General features: G+C 45.0%; 2 protein-coding genes across 2 annotated transcripts in view; one reads left to right on the forward strand and one right to left on the reverse strand.

Annotated features, from left to right (window-relative positions):
- Nucleotides 1-15,902, forward strand: part of NUP93 (nucleoporin 93) — a 30,536-nt gene extending 14,634 nt beyond the window's left edge. The window contains exons 7-18 of the mRNA XM_082489443.1: nt 1,299-1,464; nt 2,300-2,393; nt 3,507-3,698; nt 3,939-4,065; nt 4,180-4,252; nt 4,569-4,613; nt 6,256-6,372; nt 7,020-7,138; nt 9,125-9,242; nt 9,620-9,703; nt 10,474-10,602; nt 15,665-15,902. Of these exons, the coding sequence (XP_082345569.1) occupies nt 1,299-1,464; nt 2,300-2,393; nt 3,507-3,698; nt 3,939-4,065; nt 4,180-4,252; nt 4,569-4,613; nt 6,256-6,372; nt 7,020-7,138; nt 9,125-9,242; nt 9,620-9,703; nt 10,474-10,602; nt 15,665-15,775 (1,375 nt within the window). The 3' untranslated portion in view covers nt 15,776-15,902. The remainder of the gene's footprint in view (nt 1-1,298; nt 1,465-2,299; nt 2,394-3,506; nt 3,699-3,938; nt 4,066-4,179; nt 4,253-4,568; nt 4,614-6,255; nt 6,373-7,019; nt 7,139-9,124; nt 9,243-9,619; nt 9,704-10,473; nt 10,603-15,664) is intronic.
- Nucleotides 1-19,878, reverse strand: part of ZNRF1 (zinc and ring finger 1) — a 183,776-nt gene that overhangs the window by 32,105 nt on the left and 131,793 nt on the right. The window lies entirely within an intron of this gene.

A 19,878-nucleotide genomic window follows, 5' to 3' on the forward strand; every position in this document is an offset into this window, starting at 1 on the left:
TCTTGTGCTTATTCTCCTCTTCCGGTTTTTGCTGTCCATCGCTTGGCAGAGGCCACTGGCCAAACACCTGATGGTGCGGTTGCAAGCAGTTGTGTTAGTGCGTCTTCAGGTGTGCTCTGAACTCTGCCCTGGTGTTTTAGGTTATATTTTTTTGGTCTTCAAACAAGCGCGTGGTCAGCTATTGCGTTATGCTGTGCTCCCTGCAGGGGAATGGCACTTTGCTAAGGTACTGGCTGAAACTGGGGGAAACTGGAGGGCCCAGGTAAGCACCAGGAGGTGAACCTGTAATATCGCACCTCAGCCTGTGACAATTTCATTCATATGTGGGAAGCCCTCATCCTGCAATATGTTGAACGTATTGGGGCTCTTCAGGTATGAAAATGCGAGCAAGAACATATCAGTTTGTGTGTCTTAAAAAAAAAAACAAAAAAACAAACAAACAAACAAAAAAAGACCAAACCAAAACCAGACTGAGAGGGGGAAAAAAAAAAAAAATCAAGTGCCATTTACGGAGTAGTGTACGCCATGTTATTCTTCTATAAATTAACCGGGTTTGTAGGGAATATCTAGTAGTGCTCATTATAATAAGATTGTTCCAGAAACCTTAGTGACGGTACTGCCATTGTTTTCATTACAAACACTTTAATGAGATACAGTATAATTGATTTATGTTGTTTTTATTACAGCCATGAAAAGGTACTCTGCCTGCAGATTTGACACACACTGCCTTAGTCTAGGAGAACACTTTATGGATTCAATTCTGTAAAATTCTCTACAAGAGGGTACAAGGAATAGAATGATGAAGAACATTATGACAGTATTTAATGATAAAGATGAAAGTGTCTCTCCTAAAAGTCTTCATGGTACAACGACCTGCTCACTTGTTAGTTACCTAACCCAAAGAGTTTCAAAGACTTTGTGAGCTCTCTTTCTGAACTGATGAAATAGCAGTCAGACAAAAATAGCTCACCTACCACAATATTAATGCATCCCTAAAGAAACTGTCATCTGATTATTTTTTTTTTTTTTTTTTTTTTTCCCCTGCAATGGATATTTGAGGACGATCCTCTGTAACTTTAATTATACGTTTAAATTCACGTGCAAAATTTTCACCTATAGATGTAGATAGAAAGTGCAGGAAACATCGACCGGTGCTTACTGTCATTATGCCTTTGCTGTGAATATGAACCTATTTACGTTGATTTGTATCCAGGTTTCCTCATTCAGGGAAAGATGGGTTTCATGTCTCTTCCTTCAATGTTTTTTTTTGTTTTGTTTTGTTTTTTTTTTCCCCTTAGACTGTCTCCTGCCACAGAAAATAAACTGCGTCTTCATTACCGACGAGCTCTGAGAAATAATACTGACCCGTACAAAAGGGCTGTTTACTGTATTATTGGCCGTTGTGACATTACGGATAACCAGAGTGAAGTCGCTGATAAAACAGAAGATTATCTTTGGCTAAAAGTAAGCGTGGGGTTGTGGTTGTGGTGGTGTTTGTTGGTTTTTCTTTTTTAAGAACAGGATTAAATGGTATTGCGTTTCTGCACTGCTGTGCTAACCTCTCTGCTTCTCGGTCTGGTGTTTTGCGTCGATGTCATGCGCGTGACTTGACCTTGCAGACAGTGAAGGGCTGGCAACCCGAGTCCTGGGGCTGCTCTGGTACCCTCTGTATCATCAGTGTTAATTTGGGGACACTTGTCTGTGGAAGTGTCATCTTCTTCATTTGACACTGATCTTTGTCAGCTGTTTTTACAAGTAGTCTAGCTTGCTACGGTGAGGATCCGTTGAGTTTTCCTTTCTGGATGGACTGGGGCTGAAATGTTGGTGTCACTTGGCAGAAGAAGATGCTGTTAATATCTCTATAGTCCGAAGTCCTTACAGTTTTGGTGGGGGCATGATAGATACTGGTCAGTACCCATTTCTCTCCATTCATTTCTATCTCATTTTTTTCCTTATCGGAAAGAGGGACTCAAATGATGTATTTGTTAGGACTGGGTAAAAAAAAAAATCACTTTTAATTACTGTTTAGTGAGTATTCAGGAGTCCCAGCATTGGAGTTTGTCACGGACAGATACAAAAGGACTCCTGGATTTTATCCGCATGGATTTCTGCTCTTGCTGCCTTAGAGATCTTTGCTTCGCAGCGATGGATGGACCTGATGTTGTGACTAAAAGTAATTTCTAGTCAGCTGGTCAAATCTTAGGAGGGGCTTCAGATGGAACGAATATCTTCTGTGTGCATCCCTTGCACGAGGTGAAGTTGAAATATCTGTTCTTCTTTCTTTGGATGTGTTTTTTAGCTGAACCAAGTGTGTTTTGATGACAACGGCGCGAGCTCTCCCCAGGACAGACTAACATTATCGCAGTTCCAGAAGCAGCTGCTGGAAGACTATGGTAAGAAAAACCAGGAAGATGTGTTACTTAGAGCTCTGCTTGTCTGCTTAGGGCACTTTCCGATTGTTATTACGCAAACCCCAGCCTCCACATAAAACCCTATAGCTCTCCACGAGTGACAGGCGTCGTTAGAGTGTTGATGGACAGCCTGCATCCCTGGAGACAGGGCAGACTTCCAGTAAGACACGATGAAAGAGTCCTGTGTGTTCTCGGCAATCCAGAGAGTGAATATTCATCTGTGAACTGTGCTGCTGCTTTATCCATACAAAATTATGGATTGCTTTATCTCACCATAAGTATGCTGAGGTCTTTTAGCAAAACTTCCAATTTTTGGTATACAGGACAGAAAAAGCGATCATTACCTAATGTAGGCATGTATTTCCCAGGCTTTTCTTTGTGTGCATCCATTGTTCGTTGTTTCCTTTAAATTACTATTTCAAGTAATTTTCTGGGGACCCAAATCACAGTGCCTTCCAATTCAGAAAGTTTTAGGAACGTCCACAGCCCAAGAGAGTACCTTTTCCCATAGTCATCTTCTAAGTGATCAAAATTAGGTCACTTGGACTATCCAAAACATAGAGAATTTGATTCTCCACAGCCTTCTAATTTGTAGCATCGCTCACACCCGGATAAAAATGTGTGGAAAAGAAATATAATAAGCTACTGTTAGTGTCACTGAGTAGTAAAATCCAAATTTTTAACATTATTTGTACTGCTTGGCATAAGTACAGATGAAGACAAAAAGTTGTGGTCTTCAGAACATCTATTGCAGTCCATCAGAGTTGATGGTTGATTGTCTGAAAAGAACAAAGGAACTCTTTTGAGAAACTATTTATTTTCTTTCTCTTCCTGAATATATCTTTATGTTGTGGTCTTTCGTGATGTATTGTAGTGGAACAGTTATAGATAAGCCAGGGATGTGTGATTAGGTGATTAGGTGTTCAGTTTTGTCTACTGTGTTTATTTCTGTTGGCACTGAATAAACAATAGTGATAACACTGTGATGGGAAACATCCACCGTCAGTGATCTCTGATTGCAAAATCATTTTCACTTACACTCTCTCTGTGTGTTGTGTTTTGTGTTTGTGTTGTTTTTTTTTTTTTTTCCTTCAGGTGAATCGCATTTTGCAGTGAACCAGCAGCCCTTGCTCTACTTCCAAGTATTGTTCTTGACAGCACAGTTTGAAGCCGCAATTGCTTTTCTCTTCCGGACAGAGCGCTTGCGTTGTCATGCTGTTCATGTTGCATTGGTCCTGTTTGAGTTAAAATTGCTCCTGAAATCTTCTGGGCAGAGTGCACAGCTATGTAAGTCCTACACGTTTACTTTACAATAAAGGGATATTTTGTGAGCCCTTAGAGTACCCTGTAGACGCTGCAGATCTATAATTGATCAAACAAGCAGCGTTTATCACAAAAGTCTCCTAAAAGTGAATTGGTTTAGTTGCATTAGAGCTCTGCATCATGGCTCTGTCTAATTAGTGATGAAGATCAGGGCAATGTTTCCTGGCATTAGGTCCTCTGATAGTGTTGTTTCTGACCTTGCAGTAAGCCACGAAGCTGGTGACCCTCCTGGCGTCAGGCGTCTAAATTTTGTGCGGCTTTTGATGCTTTACACCCGTAAGTTTGAGTCAACAGATCCAAGGGAAGCTCTGCAGTATTTTTACTTTCTCAGGTAGGAGCTAATACACATCTCTAGATTTTCTCCTAGTTATTACTCCTTAATTATTCTTATCTGGGAATACTCCTCAGAAACAGGAGTACCTTCCTTCTTCCCTTTCTTTTGTAGGAATGAGAAGGACAGCCAAGGAGAGAATATGTTCTTGCGTTGCGTTAGCGAACTAGCAATTGAAAGCAGAGAGGTATGTTTGGCCACGTTTTGCCTTCCTCATTTTAACTGAAATTCATTTCGTCTTTGAAATTTTTATTAGGCAGGACAGTCTTAAACAGTCGGTTACTCTTTCTGCCTGATGCAGACCTAGATGACAGGAGATCTCGCAATGACCATATGTTTAATCATGACTTTTTGCCTGTTATTTATGTACAAATAATTTTGATGTTGATCACTGTTCTTCATCTATGACTGCATCTTTGTACTTAGTAAATACGTTGTGAAATATGTGCGATTCATCTCTCTCTTTTTTGTTTCCTTTTTTCTTTACATCTGTGTGGATACAGTTTGATATGATTCTTGGAAAGCTGGAAAATGATGGTAGTAGGAAGGTGAGTTGACAATTTATGTTTGTATTTTATACAAAAAGTGCAAACTAAGTGTGATTTCCAAAGTAGTCATGAGGCTATCTTGCTTTTCTTTATTTTTCACTGGCCAAATAATTACTGTGTTTGAATATGTACGAGTTCTCCGAGTATGAGATCCTTTTACAGAATAATCTATGACCTGCCCGACCAGCAGGGAGGTCGGGAACTGCAGGGCAAGCTCTGCCCCTGTAGGCAGCCGGTGTAACTAAAGAAACAAATGGCATCAGGTAACTTCAGTGAGGTCAGAATTTCATCTTTACTGTAGGAAATGGAATTTAGTACACATTAGTAAAAAGCAATTGGAAAAAATAGCTTGCTTGTAAGTGAGAATGAGGTTGTTCTGTTAACGGAAGTGTGCGCGTGAAAACTATCTATATGACATTATTCTCATTCACCTCGGAGGAGAAATGTACTGCAGCCCATTAAAAACCCTTGTAATTAAGGGAGCAAGGGCTAACAGACCGCAGGCATAGCCACAACTGGCCTGTCCCCTCCGTATAGATGAGGGTAAGTATTGGATCACAGATCGGTCATGTCTCGTTGCGATGAATCTTGCTTCTGCTGTAAAGCAGTGATTTACAAGGAAAATGTAATCTTACACAGTCAGAAGATAAAGGAAACCTTAAGGTATCACCTGAAAAGAAGGGATTGCATGCAAATCATTAAAATTGTAGATAATCAATGAAGTTTTTCTGTTCGCTACAGCAACTTTGGCAGCTTTCTGTGTAAAGCAGACTGCAGGATGATTTAAATCATAATTTTAAGATTAGGGCTCATGCTGCAATCGTTGCTACTGTCAAAAAATATTTCTATTTCTGGCAGTAATTTGCTTTAGATGTTTTTGTTCGGTCCGTTTCAAAGCAGTGAGATTGTGCACACCAGAGCAAGGTAACTTGGTAACCTTTACAAATATTTTTTTAGTTTTACAGTTCTTTGCAAGATGGATAGTTTTTAGATAATACCATTAGTGGTGAACCCTGTTTTCTTGACTTTTCTCAATTCCTTTTAAATAGGACTGAATTCTTGAGTTTCTTTGGTATGAAACCAGCAATCTCAGGTTTAAAATAAGTTCTTCTAGATGGTACAGGCTTATTTTTACATCCTCAACTACAGTAGAATCTTTTCCAGATATCCTTGACTCTTTCCTCTCTTTTATTCTACTTGTGTCTATTGTTTCTTTTAAAATTCTGGTTGCCCTTTCATTTATCCATGTAAGACTTCACTGGCGACCTGTCATGCCAAGATACACAAACGGCATCCCTGGAGACCCTGGCATGTTATCTGCTCAAGTCTTTTGTGTCGCCTTCTCCTCTGTAATGTGTCATCAGCGATTAAAATAATTTAGAATTTGACCTGTTATCTGGGTCATTTTGAATGAATTGGAAACCACAGATGTCTCAGTGCTGACTCCGTTTTGGAGAAAGTCTCTCTCACAAGAGCTCTTTCTATTTTTAACATGTCCCTTTTGCGCGTTCCCATGGCAATGTACAGGCCATTCTAATCATAATCCAACATGTAAAATATTCATTGCCTTGACAGGATATTGAGGAGTTTTTAAGAATTCTGATTTCTCCTCTCTCCTTTTGTCTTTGTCTCGCTTCTTTAGCCTGGAGTGATAGACAAGTTTACAGGTGACACAAACCCCATTATTAACAAAGTGGCTTCTGCAGCAGAAAATAAAGGATTGTTTGAAGAAGCTGCAAAGCTCTATGACCTTGCAAAGGTAAGTATCTCCTATGTGCTGCATTAAATATGTACCTGGTTCACCTTTTTTTTTTTTCCTAAATGTTCTCCCTGTGATTAGGAGGTTAAATTTAATCTCGGAGATTGAATTGCCCTTATTCAAGCAGGTTGTTTCTGCTGCTGTTAAAGCAGAGCTGTTGGCTGCATGGAGAAGGGTTTCTGTGAGCAAACCCAGATGGATTGCGCTCCAGCCCATTCTGATTTAAGATGTCCTGGTTCTTGATCAATGTGGTCTTTTGAAGAGATTGCCCCATGCATAGTTTTATCGTGGCTAGTGAAGTTATTTACCCCAGAGCGTGCTCTTCCAATTTCGTAGATGCTGAATTGACGTCTAAAATAGTTGGGCTTTATAGCGAGTACTCTTGTTTCCTTTTGAAATATATTTGAAATAAGCGGATGCGACCGTAGCCACTGTTTTAGAGGAAAATTAGGGGAAAATATTTTTTCACGTGAGCCAGCAGCATTATGTTGCTGCTAGCTAATATGATCTTGACTCTTTATGGGAGGAAGGCGTCTCTGAGCGTGCACTAGGCACCACTGCAGGAGACCTTTCTGCTTTTTCAATGAGATTGAAACACCAAGTCCCAACACGCTCCTCTTATTTGTCTGTAACATTAACACCAACAGAACCCTGACAAAGTTTTAGAACTGATGAACAAGCTCCTCAGTCCCATCGTTCCCCAGATCGGCACTGCTCAGTCGAACAAAGAACGGTTGAAGAACATGGCCCATTCCATTGCTGAGAGGTAAGACGAGGGGGCAGGACTGGGTGATCCACCTGGACTTGACCTGGGGCTGTCGGTTCGGTGGGTGTTAGTTCCTGACTTTGTTCCTGCTGTCTGGACTGTGGCATCCACCGCAATGCATTCAGGAAGACAGAGAAGAGGTCAGAATTTACCCTGTCCTGTTCATCATGGCTTGTAGTACTGAAACCAGAAACGAAATCTTCAGGGGCAGGGCAGGTAAATTGGCCAAGAAGCTTTATCTGTCGGTGAATCAGGAAAAGGGAATTGCAGGATTGCCAACTGGAGACAGTGTCTAGTAAGAAGCAGTAAATATAATAAGTTACATGTTTTAGGTGATTTTTGAATTGAAATATCGTAACAGTTGCAGATTCATTGCACAAAATTCACTGCTTTGAAATAGTATTGAGAGTGCTACAAAACCAGTAATTAAGAGTTGTAACAGCAGAGCGGCGGGTTCAGTAGCTGTCTAAAAACTTGATTTTGCTGCTGCTTTAGTGAAGGCTAAAAACGGAACGTTTAAGCTGAGGTGTGTATATGGCTAACGTAACCAGTGGACCTCCTTTCCGCAGCCCGTTACTTTCGGAAAGTATCATGTGGTGTTTAGAAAAGAGCGAGAAATGGAAGTGACCTAAAGGAATGTCACCTGCAGTGTGGGTGTTGGACAGACATCAGCGCTTCAGATTCGTTAGCAGCTAGAAGTTAGGAATAACCTGCTTCTGAAAGGTGGTAACTGCAAAATAGCTTTGGGATTTTTTTAAATCGTCTTCCTTTGGTCCATCTTGTCACACTGACTGCCACGGACAATTCCTGTATTTCACTAGAGCAAAACGTGGGTACCTGTGAGAAACCTCTTACTGCTTTTCCTCAACTGTTCTGGTGGGGAGAGAGTAAAAATAAACCAAGCCCACTTGCCGGCCCTTCGAAATAGGGAAGACTAATACAGAAATGTATTGATTTCAGTCAGAGGCCTTTGCCTTTCTTCTTTTGACAAGTGGCATTTGCCAGTCGCTCCTTCAGTCAGCCTTTCCCTCAGGTAGTCGGGCCGCAGACTGAGTGAAGATTGGTGCCGTATTGACTTCCCGAGAGACTCATTTGGGAGCAGACATTAAGGGAAATTAAACCTACGGCTTGAGCTTAAGCTTCAGCAAAGGCCGTGATGGGCTCTGTTATGCTACTTGCTTTGATCTGTATGAGAGCGCTAAATATTACTGTTCAATAATGCCACTTTACAGCTGCAAACCTTCATGACTGCAAAGCCAGCGCGGTTGTGAGTAGCTCATCTTGCCAATTAAACCTAATACGGGGCTTTTCTTCGTGTACCGTACCGCAGACAGTACTGCAGCGATGCGGCTTTCCTCCCGCGTGTTCTTGTAACGTTTTTCGAACAGGGGAGATACCCAACAGAAGAGGCTAAGAGGCTGTCCGGCTTTCTCCTCTGCAGCACCATGGTGTCTACCATGCACTTGACCGCTCTTACTATTACCTCGAGGAAGGAGCTCCTTTCTGACCCCGTGCTGTTAGCCGCGAGCGCAGACAGCCCTCCAGTTCATCTCCTAGCAAGCGTGGCTGGAAAGAGCATGCAGAATCATCTAATCCGTTTTTAAGTCTTAACTTCTTGCCTGAAGCAGGCGGTTGTGCTGGAGAATTGCCGGCTGTAGAACAGCACGTTACACATCCTCATACAGCGCTCGCCGTGCAGGTCTCTGGTTCCTGTCGCTGTTTTCCCTGCGAATATGGGAAGTATAAACACTTAAAAGGAAGGAAACAAATGCTGGATTTGATGGAAAACTAAAAAAGTGAATTAAAGTATCTTTAAAAAGCCACAGCCTGTGAAAATTCTGCCTGCTGGTTAAGGAAAATTAAAGCTGTCCTTTGTTAGATGCCTTCTGTCCTTGTGCTTGATGTCTCCGCTTCCAAGAATTGCACGTGCGCCTTTATAAATGGTTGCCATTTTGCACAATAAAATTGTAAAACAATTTCTTTCAGGTACAAAGCTCAGGGGATAAGTGCAAAGAAATCCGTTGACTCCACGTTCTACCTTCTGCTAGACTTAATCACGTTTTTTGATGAATATCACGCCGGTCACATCGACAGGGCCTTTGATGTAAGTTTCAAGAGTTCTGTTTGAAGTGCAGCCTTCCTAATGCCCTTGAAAGCCCAGAATGTCTCAAATAACATCGCTTAAAACAAAAAATTATGTTTAATGACTTAGAAGGTGCTGCAATGCTATAGGAATTTAAAAATGTGTTTCTTCCCTGTTGCTCGATAATCAGGAAGATCTTTCTGGAGCTGTTTCGTAGACGTTGAACCAAATATTCCTGCTACTCAACAAAGTGAGGAGATAAACCAATAATAACAATGAAACGATTTGTCCCGAATGGAATCGGGAGCATTGTGTTAACACTTCAAAAACATGCTTTATTAGTGTATGGTACACAGACCGTTGATTATCTACCCTGATTCCTGCTTTTCTTTTTGAAGATTATTGAACGCCTAAAGCTTGTACCTCTTAGCCAAGACTGCGTGGAGGAGAGAGTTGCTGCCTTCCGGAATTTCAGCGATGAAGTAAGTGCTGTGTCTTGGTTTTAGCTTCCAAAAGCCTTTTGCCTTTCTTAAAAGGATCTTAAAACCTTGTCATCTCATCATTCTTATTCTTTAATGGGGAAATAGGACGGAATTATTTTGCATTCGTACAAGTAGACACTCGGCTTGCAACTTTTTGTCCTTAGCGCTGCTCTTTGGAGCACTAGAATTCCCTACCCAGAAATCCTGTCTCCATTTACAGAAGGCATCTGAACTGACTGAGTCGGATTCAAGAATTTGGAATACTGAAGACTTTTAACTGTGCTGCTGACTTAGTTCTTCCGTGCTCTTAAAGGTCACGGAGCATTCGTAGGGTCTCGTGTTTCCTTCCCTCCAAATTAGAGGAACTCCTATATTTGGGTATTAGCAGATGAAGCACAATGGAAGGTTATTATTGCTCTTGAACTGTTAACTGGAGGGTGGCACTTCTCTTTCAAACATTTTTTTGTGTGTATTTGGGTGCTTTGGAGTTTTTTGTATTCGGGCACTTTGGGTTTTATCAGAACTGTCACTAGCAAACATGAATGCGCAGCCGTTACGCATGTCTGTCTCGATACTCTGGGTAACGTTTTTGGCCAGGTGGTGCAGTCACAGCAGTGGTAACCATTAAATGCGTGACTGTTACGTGAGTAAATACCAACCATAGTTATTGTTGCTTGGTTTTCTGATCTCATAGAGCAAGAGTAATGATTCTGTCAACCTGCCCTTCATTGCAATATGTTGTTGGGTTTTTTCCCCCTTTCTTCGTGTAGATCAGGCACAATTTATCTGAGGTCCTGCTTGCAACCATGAATATTTTATTCACCCAGTATAAGAGGATGAAAGGCACAAGCCCAGCCACTCCTGCCAGACCCCAGCGGGTAATGGAAGACAGAGATTCGGTAAGATTATAATCCTCAGTCTGATGAGCTTTCCTACTTCCTTTTTCCCCTGTTTTCAAGGGATTGGGCTTCAAATAACTGTGAATCTCTAGTGGCCTTCACTTTTGACTTGCTCAGTTACTTAGTCTTGAGACTAGTCTCTCGTAACTTCAGCTTTGTGTGAAGAAAGGATGCTGCTCTAAATGTCGTTGAGCTAATTAAGATATACACTATATATCCACCTCCTGGCAAGAGAAAATAAGTGTTCAGTTTGCTTCTTGGTGAGATCTTAAATAGTTAACAGATGTGGACAGTGCAGTGTCTCTAGATGGTTGGTGGTGCTGCCTTGACAACTGAGCTGTTGTTTTTCAAGAACCTGATTTCCACTCCTTTCCTTTGCATTAGTGCCCCGTTCATGCAAAACTGAATTTCTGGTGGAAAGCCCTTGCTTGACTCCTCTGCTTGGCTTGCATCTGTAGTGACGTGGGCCGACGTTTTCAAAGCGTCCTTGGGCGATACACCGAGTACCTTCACTTGGTGAACGGCTGTAGCAGTTTACCCGTCGTGTTCTGTGTCCTCTGGGCGGCTTCCAGGAGTGGTGGCGCTCGGTCTGGCTGCCTGGTTTGAATGGCTGACAACGGTGGGGTTGAATTCACTGCTAGAGGCGGTGCTGAAGCATTTCTCCCACCTGCTGATGGGAGCCCACACCTTCAGCGAGCCTCAAAAATAGGCACCGCTTAAAGGGCACAGCCGGGTTTGCGGGCACTCGCCTGTCAACGTGCTGTGTTGGGCAGAAGGGTTCTCAGCTTGGCTGTTGTCGGGTTTGGTCTTGTAGCTCTTCTTAAGTTCAAGCTGCCACAGGCACTTGAAAACCAAGTTGGCAAAACCATTCATCCTGTTTTGCGCATTAGGAAATAAGTATCAATTCCTTTTGAGAATGAAAACCCCCTTGCGCCACAGCCAGCTCTATTCCAGGCTTTTAGTCACCGGTAAAAGTGCCTTTGATCTGTGAATTGCAATATTGGTAAAAGTCTTGGTCTTTACATCAGGAAGTGAAAGGCTCGAGTGAAGATACAGCTTCTGTCTTTGGGGTACAGTCGGTGCGTGAGCTGCGGGATCCTGCCCTGCAGCAACGCTTGTACTCTAGATGGGCAACACCGGAGAAGGATGTGTGCTGCTGGGGCTTCTCCCAGCTTAAGTTCCGCACGTGTGAAGAAGTCCCAGGCTAACGCAGTCTGTTACCTGCGCTGTGTGTTCACGGGGTTGTCACTGAGCAAACAGCCTTAGCTCCTCGCTTTCCAAGTGAGCCGTTTATTTCAGTTTTGTGTTGCGGTTTTGTGCCTTACGTAGAAGCGTTTACCATCTCCATAGGAGTGTAATGCTGTCAGGTGTCATCTCAGTATGAATACCATGACCGTGGCCTACTAAAGATTGTTGGGCTGATTGGCGATGGGATCGGCAGCTTTGCTGGCCGGAATTTGCGTAGATGGAAGCCACCGTGACATCGCATCATGTCAACAGTGTGCCTGTTACCAGCGTGCTCGGCGTGAGCATGCTTCATAAATGTGCTCGGCGCTCTTGTGCTGTTACGGTTGTGGAGATCAGTTGATGATTTACCTTGCTAAAAACCCTCGAAGGTTTTATTTTTTTTTTCAGGCTTCAAGTTTTGTTAATCAAGCTTCTGGCCCTGTGGTGGGATCTCATGGCAGCAGGGCGTCAGCGGTGTTGGAGACACAGGGTTTCTGAGTCCACGGATCTCTGGCTGCCGTGGGCAATGAAGGCTGCGCTTCGCCGTCAGAGGGGACAAGTGCCTGCTGTCTCTGCAGTCAGGGAGGTGATAAGAGAACAGCTATGTGACTGTAATGTCAGAAGGGAGCATAAATCTGCTAACGTAGGATTAGCTAGAGAGAAAAGATCTACAGCCCTGTAGCTCCCGGCTGCCGAAAGATTTCCACGTGCAGAAGAATAGCAGGCGTGGGCACACGGAAGGTGGGGTAAGAATAGTTTCATCCTGTGTTCCCCTTTTTTCTTACCCTGAAGAAGAATTTCCTCCCAGACTGCGGGAGCAGGGAATCTAGATCGCTTCACTTCCCCTGTCTGGGAAGCAACTCGGGGGATTTTAGTGGTGAGAAGAAATGAGGGCATTTCAAATGTGAGAACAGAGGTGTTTCTTCAGCAAAATCTCCCCGTTCGCCTGAACAGAGGCAGCAGATACGAGCTTCTGCAGGCTGTGCTTGGCAAGAATTTTTCTTCTGAATTTCCCTGGCAGAAAGGCAGCTTTTCCTTTTTCCGTGGGGAAGCAAATTTTAGGGGAAATCAGGCTCTTCCAGAAGCTTTAACAGTCTCGGTGCATTGCCCAGTAGCTGGTGCGAGCGAAAAATGACCTTTGCTTGAAACAGGTCTTTGAAGTCTCTGGGTTTTCTCTAGATCCATCGGAGCAGGCAGATTCAAATCCCTCTGTTCGTCAGAAGAATTTGAAAACACAGGCTAGTAGCTGCTGGTAAGTCTGAGGTTTATTCCACGTGGCAGGGGACAGAGTCCCCCAGAGTAGGAGCACATGGCTCTTGAATTTGCCCTCCAGTGCCGCGCACTGGTCTGACTGCCCTGAGCGGGATCCTGCTGTCCTGGGTAGGCAGTAGAGGGGCTTTGGCAGGATGGGGAGGAACAGTACCGCGGGAGCCCCCTGGACCCAGAAATGCTCTCTGCTAGAACGTCTCCTGTCCCACTTTGGAGACGAAAGGGGCTTTGCCGAGAAATTATCAGGTTTGGAGTCAGAGTTGGCATTTTATGCATTTTTGTTTATTTCAGAATGAAATTACCTAAGCTGTATTTTGAGTCTTTTTTTTTTTTTTTTAATGTATATACATTAATTAGTTTGGGAACTGAGGGAGCAAAGTCCCGTCCCGCTTGGCCTGATCCATTTTGTCAGATTTCAGGCAGAGATTGCGACGAGCCCGGACTGCAGTGCCAAAAACCGCGGCTGCGGTGACAGCCCTGACCCAGATGCCGTGAGTGTGTGACAGCAATGTCATACGCTCCCTGCCCCGATCCAGGGTGGCGAAACTCTCTGGAGCAGCCCAAGGGCATTGTCTCAGTGGCAAAATTAGGTCAGGAAAGGAATGGAATTCTTTTTTTTTTTTTTTTTTTTTTTTTTTTCTTTATTTTATTTGTGGTCTTAGTTTAAATCGCAAGTGACTCTAACATTCATTAAGTAATTACAGCCAATAGAACATCTAGACCTCCAGGCCGCTCTTAACCTCTGCAAACCTCCGATCGTTCTTCCTGAAGCATTGCCAACCTATCGTGTTGTTTTGATTTTTAAAAATAGACCGGTTCTAGTATCGTTACTTACCGGAAAGGTAAAGGGAAGGGTAACTCGCGCTGCTCCTGAGCCTGTCTTAGTCACATCGAGAGTTTTTGCCTCTTAATTTTAATTCCAAAGAGTCAGATGCCTTGACGTGCTTTTTTTTCATCTACCACCTGTTTTGACCTCCACTGGAAAGCAGCAGGTCGGACATAATTACCCGACCTCGCCGTGTAACACGTTTGGAAGCAGACTAGACAGAAGCGATGGCTGTGACTGGAGCTGAACAAGTAATTTTCAGGCCACTTCGTTAAGTAGCCAACGCGTGGGTGTTAACTAGGTGGTAATGTTCAGCTGGGGGAACTCTCCTGGGAGCTTTTAGCGATGGGGTCAGTCTCCGTTTTGCTGCCTGTCGATGTGCTGCGCTGCCTGCTGGCGTTCCGCAGCTGCGGCGCTTAAGGCAGGGAGGAGTGCTTCCCGCTGCACCGCTGTCTGGGCCGATTGCAGCTCCGGGTATTCGTCCGTCCTCGGCCAGAGAGGACTACAGCACGAGGTGGGAACTCTGCTCTGTGTTTCAGCCAGGCCACTGGGCTTCGTAGACGGTCACGGCTTTCCTTCAGGCAGGGTAATGGAAACAGAAAATTAAATGGCTGTGGTCTCAGTGCTAAAGAAAACTTGCTTTCCTGCCCTGCGTGTAAAGCTGAAGGGCTTTTGCGTATACACAGCGTCTTGAAACAGATGAGCATCCCGGCTTTTCCATTACCAGCTTCCAAAGTTCCTCTGTTGCCATTGAATAACTGACTGGTTTAACATCACTATGAAAAAAGGGGTAGAATTGCCCAGGAGGGCATCGGGGGGCGGTGTTTGTAACTGTTCCCAGCCACGTCGTGGGCTTCGGTCACTTCTCCGTTTGTAAGTTCCTTGCTGTCGGATTTGCCGTCCGCCTGCCCGCAGCAACCAAAGCTGCTTCAGCGTTCCCGGCAGTCAGTAGATGAAAGGAAGGTTTATACAATGGGATCTTCCAGTACAGTAATTTAGAGATGCTTAATATTTAAGCAAACAAAACACCCTGCACCGCCTGCCATAAAGATCCAGGCTTTCTCTAGTCTCCTGACCTCCACCAGTTCCTTTTTAATTTACTAACGGTTTTAAAAAATGAAAAAAAAAAAAAAAAAATCATTCCTGAATTTCTTCAGCTGTTACGTAGCCTTCTGCTGTGCGAGCAAAGGGTTTGGTTACTTCAGGCAAAGGTCTCCGAATGTTCTCGGTCCATCTGCTTTCATCGTATTACGGAATGAAGAGCCTTTAAGGGTGTCAGTGTGGTGTAGGTGATGCGGGAGACCTCCAGGTACGTGTGGCACCACCGGTGTGTTTCCAGTGCTTGTGCCTTGACGGTGTTCATGCTGCGTTTCGGCAGGGTCAGCTTTGTATTTTGCGAGGTGGGAAAGAATCCCGTGGCCCTGGGAAAGTCCACCTCCCTGCAGGTATCACAAGATTGCTGCCATACAGCAACGCCCCACGTTGTTGAAAATGGTTTTCTTGGGTAATTTTAAATAAATGGGGATTGTTTATTTTTAAGCAAAAGGGTAACTCGACATGCTTTTAATGGTTGGAAAAGGAAATCGTTGGGTTTCCTTCCAAATGTGGAGATACGTTATCCAGAGAGCAGCTCTGAGAAATAAAGATTCTATTTGCCTCTTTGAAAAGGCGACTGTTTGACTCGCGCTGACTCAGTGTTTTGACACTGAAGTAACTGCCCTTTATTTTTCTGGTTTTTAGCAACTTCGATCTCAAGCTCGTGCGCTGATAACGTTTGCTGGAATGATCCCTTACAGAACTTCGGGAGACACGAACGCAAGACTGGTGCAAATGGAGGTCCTCATGAATTAGCAGCGAAGCCTTTGCTTGGGGTTGCAGCCGACCCGTGCCTGTCGTTCAGAGGGTGGGACCAGTAACGTTTTGTATTCTGTATTTTTGTTGATGGAAATAAATTTCTTTGATTTCTGTTTGGTTTTGACATTTTCGTTTTCGCTGATCTTTCTTTTTTTTTTTTTTTTGGTGTTTTCATGTTTTACTTCATTTAATTTTAAATTGGTTTACATTTAGAAAGTTATTCTTAATTAGTTAATGGGCTATGCAGAGAAAGGTGTCATAGAGCTGCAGTAAGGAGGCGAACGGGCAATTTTATAGCAGAAGAGGAAGCGGAGAAGAAAATTTTAACGCTTGCTGAACGTAACAGCTTGGAAATTTTAGGCCTTTTTATTTTTCGGATGCATGTTAAATGTTGAAAATCTGTTTATGATACACCACACGTGACACACTGCTGTCAGTCCATAACGTTGTCTTGCGTGGCGCATGTGTTTGTGCGGTGCAAATGAGCTCCGTGTGCCGCCGAGACTCATTTATGCCTAACGAAGTTTGAACTCTTGGGTCGGTGTCTCAGGTGCACGCAGCTCTGCGAACCCTGGAGCTCTGCCGAAGCTTTCGCAGGAGCGGCGGGGATTGGAAACAGGTATATTTTGGTAGGAGAGATTTTTGGAATTGACACGTGAGTTTTTAGCCAGTTGCGTTCAAAATGATCCCGTATCGAGTTTACTGGGAGAAGTAAGAAGTCCAAATGTTGATACATTGGGTGTGGGTGGATATTACTGTTGCTTTAGTGGGAAACCTGAGTGCTGTTGAAGCAAGCGGCGTTAAAAAACGGTTAGCTTGAAATGTTTTGAGCTACAATTAACCCAGTGTGAAAGCCTGGGGAGCATGTTATAGGATAAGCCTTTCTCTTTAACATAGCTGCCTGTCTTGGGAATGAAATGGGAGGAATTTTGGTGGTTACTCTCACTGCTCCCTGCACACATGCCTTTCTGTGCTGCTGCTGCCTTGCCCTCGCGCCGTTTGTGTTACGGGGATACAAGAACACGTGTGGTTCTGGATACAGAACAGGCGACAAAACGTAGGGGCTGATTTCAACCTTTGCGTGTTAATAGCTGTCATGGAAGAGAACCGATCTCCATTTTGTGATGTCTTAAGTTTAACAGCATAGAGGGATGTTTGACTGACTTGATGACAATTTCCTAATTATTTTTCCCCACCAGAAATGTTGTAGCATAAATTTTGTCAAGGACGGGAAGCAAAGGGGGTGGCTTGCCGAGCCGCCCAAACCCGCCTCCCTCGGCGTTAGCAAACTGGCCGCCAGGGCTCCCAGCCAGTACGGCCAGGGGTTGCGGTGGCGCTGAGTGGTCCCTGTAGCGTGTTCAAGATTGCTTCAGCTGAAGGCTGATAGAGACCTGGACAACACCCTGCAGGTAAAGAGGCCTTGCTGAGCTTCCAAGGAGTTTTTTGGCGGGGCGGGGAGGGGGTGGAATTGAGTTGTCTAACAAAATGTCAACGGGGGAGTGTGGAAAACTATTAGTTATTAACATTCCTGACTTATTCTTGTGTGAATGCTTCTTGGTATGCCTCAGCCGAAAATTCATCCAATTCCCTAAAGAACAAGTTACCAAAAAGTAGATGGCAGAGCAAGGTGTCTCTGCTGATGCCTGCCAGGCAGTCCTGGTTGGACGAGGATTGCCCTAGGTACGGTCCCGCAGGATAAACCCCGCTCCCGTGTTTTTCCTGCTGGCGCTCGGCCCCTGTGTCCCGGACTTACTCCTGGCATCAAACCACCTCACGTACAGAGAGGCTGGTGAGCCTCTACCTGTCCTCAGGCAACCACTGACCTGAGCGAGAGGGACAGCGTCTGCCGGCGTCTGTTCGGGAAGGGTGAAGGCCGCCTTCCCCGCTGTAATCCCCTCTCCCCCCTCCACCCTTCGCGTGGGGACACAAGTCCTTCAGGGCTCCGCTCTGACCGCTGCCATGTGCAGGACCTTGTTCTCCTGTCTTTTGGCTGTCCCCTGCTCAGCTGGGCTGTCGTGCCGCCTCACTGGCGTGTTTCTGATGGCAAACGTTGAACTTGGGGACTTTTTAAACACGGCAAGTTGCCCTTTTTCTGTCTGCCCTTTGAGGATGGCTATAGCAGATGCTTTCCCAGTGTTTCTCAGCCTTCCCTGCTGGTATTAAAAGAGAAAATTGATGGCTGTGTGCATTTTTCTCCCTTTGTTGCGACTCCAGCCTCTGGTCCCTTCTAAGCTAGGCAGAAACTGAATTATTTCATGCTTTGGAACGCCAAGAAGGTCCTTCTGTGATGCACGGACAGAGGATGTAAACCCCAGGGAGTCAAAGCCCTGGGACTAACCCCGGAAAGGTAAAGCTCAGCCCTGTTTCAGAGAAGGTGTGAGAGGCGGTGGGTATAACAGAAGGTGCCCCGCATAATCGGAATTAAATTATTTCTTGTTGATTGCCCTGTGATTTCTTCTTGCTCCTGTGCAGGTTGCGAAGGTTGCAGCCCCTCCATCCTCCCGCGTTCCCGAGAGCAGCGGGTTCCAGCTCCACGCCTGGGCCTGGCTTTGGCAAACCTGGTGGTTCTCCTCCGCACAACTTTTAAGGGCTTGGCTGCATTGAGGTAGATGCTGACGCACGTACCGGTGCTTCGCTGAATAAGGCACCCCCGTGGTTTTCCAGATGTCGCTGTTTTCTCTCCGCCCCACGCTTATTCTGCTGGAGAGAACAACCTGGTTCTGCTCCCTTGGGTTTCTGACCGGCAGACTGTTCGTAACCCTTTGTACCTTTGCACGCAGACTTTGCTAACGTGCAGGCTCAGCCTTGCTTTTCTAAATGTTTCATCTGCTAGAAGGGCTTTTTTGGGCTTGTGTTTGGAGCAGCGCGGTGTCGCCAAGCTCTCCCTTTACAACAGGGAGCAGTGCTGGCTTTTACAGCGTGGCGCTGGCAAGGGCATAGCGAGACCTACCTCCGTCTTCCTCGTGCACCAAAAAAGGCTTCGGGCTGCTTGGACAGGTCACACTGAAAATCGTGAGAGTATCCAGCAATATCTGAGCTAGTTTAGTGTTTGTAGTTGGCCAGGCACGGTTTGCAGCGGGGCTGTGGACGTTCATCTGAGATGAATTTATTCTTAGTATAAATTGGAAAAAAAAAATAATCTCTGAATCAGTGGAGCTCTGCCCCTTTGTCCAGGGGAAAAAAAAGTACAGACGAATGTTGCAGATTAAATTTTGGATAATTCCATCTGCTTTTTCCTAATTTCCTAATCCTCAGCAGTAAAGATCTTCCAGGTAGATGAGATGCATCCTAAGGGTGGCTCACTACTTTTGAGTTAAAGGCAGCTCGAGCTTGTGTTGCTGGAGAGGATTCCAGGAAAGAGTGGAAGGGTGTTTGCTGTGGGAGCCTGTGACGTTCTGTCCCAGTACAGGTGCAACTGCAGCGCGTCCTGGTGCGTTCTGCATGGTTTGCACGGCCTTTCGGTGGTGGAACACCAGCAAGTGCCGCAGCATCAGCCATAGCAGTTCTGAACGCTTTCTATTCCGCGCAGCCTTCGCACCAGCTCTGAGTTGGTGTGGTCTGGATTGACGGGGGAGTTGCGGGGGAATCTAGAAATACTCATTGTAAACTTCTGCCCTACGTTACCTGTCCAGTAGGGGGGGAAAAAACAGGTTAAAGCTCTGCCCAGGGGTTAACTGTGGGTGACTGGTAGAAACTAAACTGAGCTAATGGAGGACAACCAGCTCATGTGAGAATTTAACAGGTGCCAAGAAGCAGAAGAGCTGCTGAACGGTGCCTCGAGGGACCCTCTTAAAGCACTGCCGTGGTGCTGGTGTCGGTGGGTCCCGTCTTCTCTGCTCGCGTTCTTCCATGTTTGTGGTTTTTATGTCCCCCGACGTTAATTCTTCTAAGTATTTTCAGAGCGGTGCTTTGGCTCAGCCACTCGCACCGTCAGGGTACTGCCTGCAGCCTGCGCGGTACGTTCCCACTCCTCTGCCTTCTCTCGGATTTCCCCACAGACTGCGGATTCTGCATCTCTATCCGGATTTTTTGTTTTGTTTTCCAGGCAAATGCTGAATGAGGTGGCTTCTCTGTTCTCCTGCCGCTGCTGCGTTTGTCTA

Source organism: Vanellus vanellus (assembly GCF_965231255.1).
Source record: "Vanellus vanellus genome assembly, chromosome: 12".
NCBI classification, from domain to species: Eukaryota; Metazoa; Chordata; class Aves; order Charadriiformes; family Charadriidae; genus Vanellus; species Vanellus vanellus.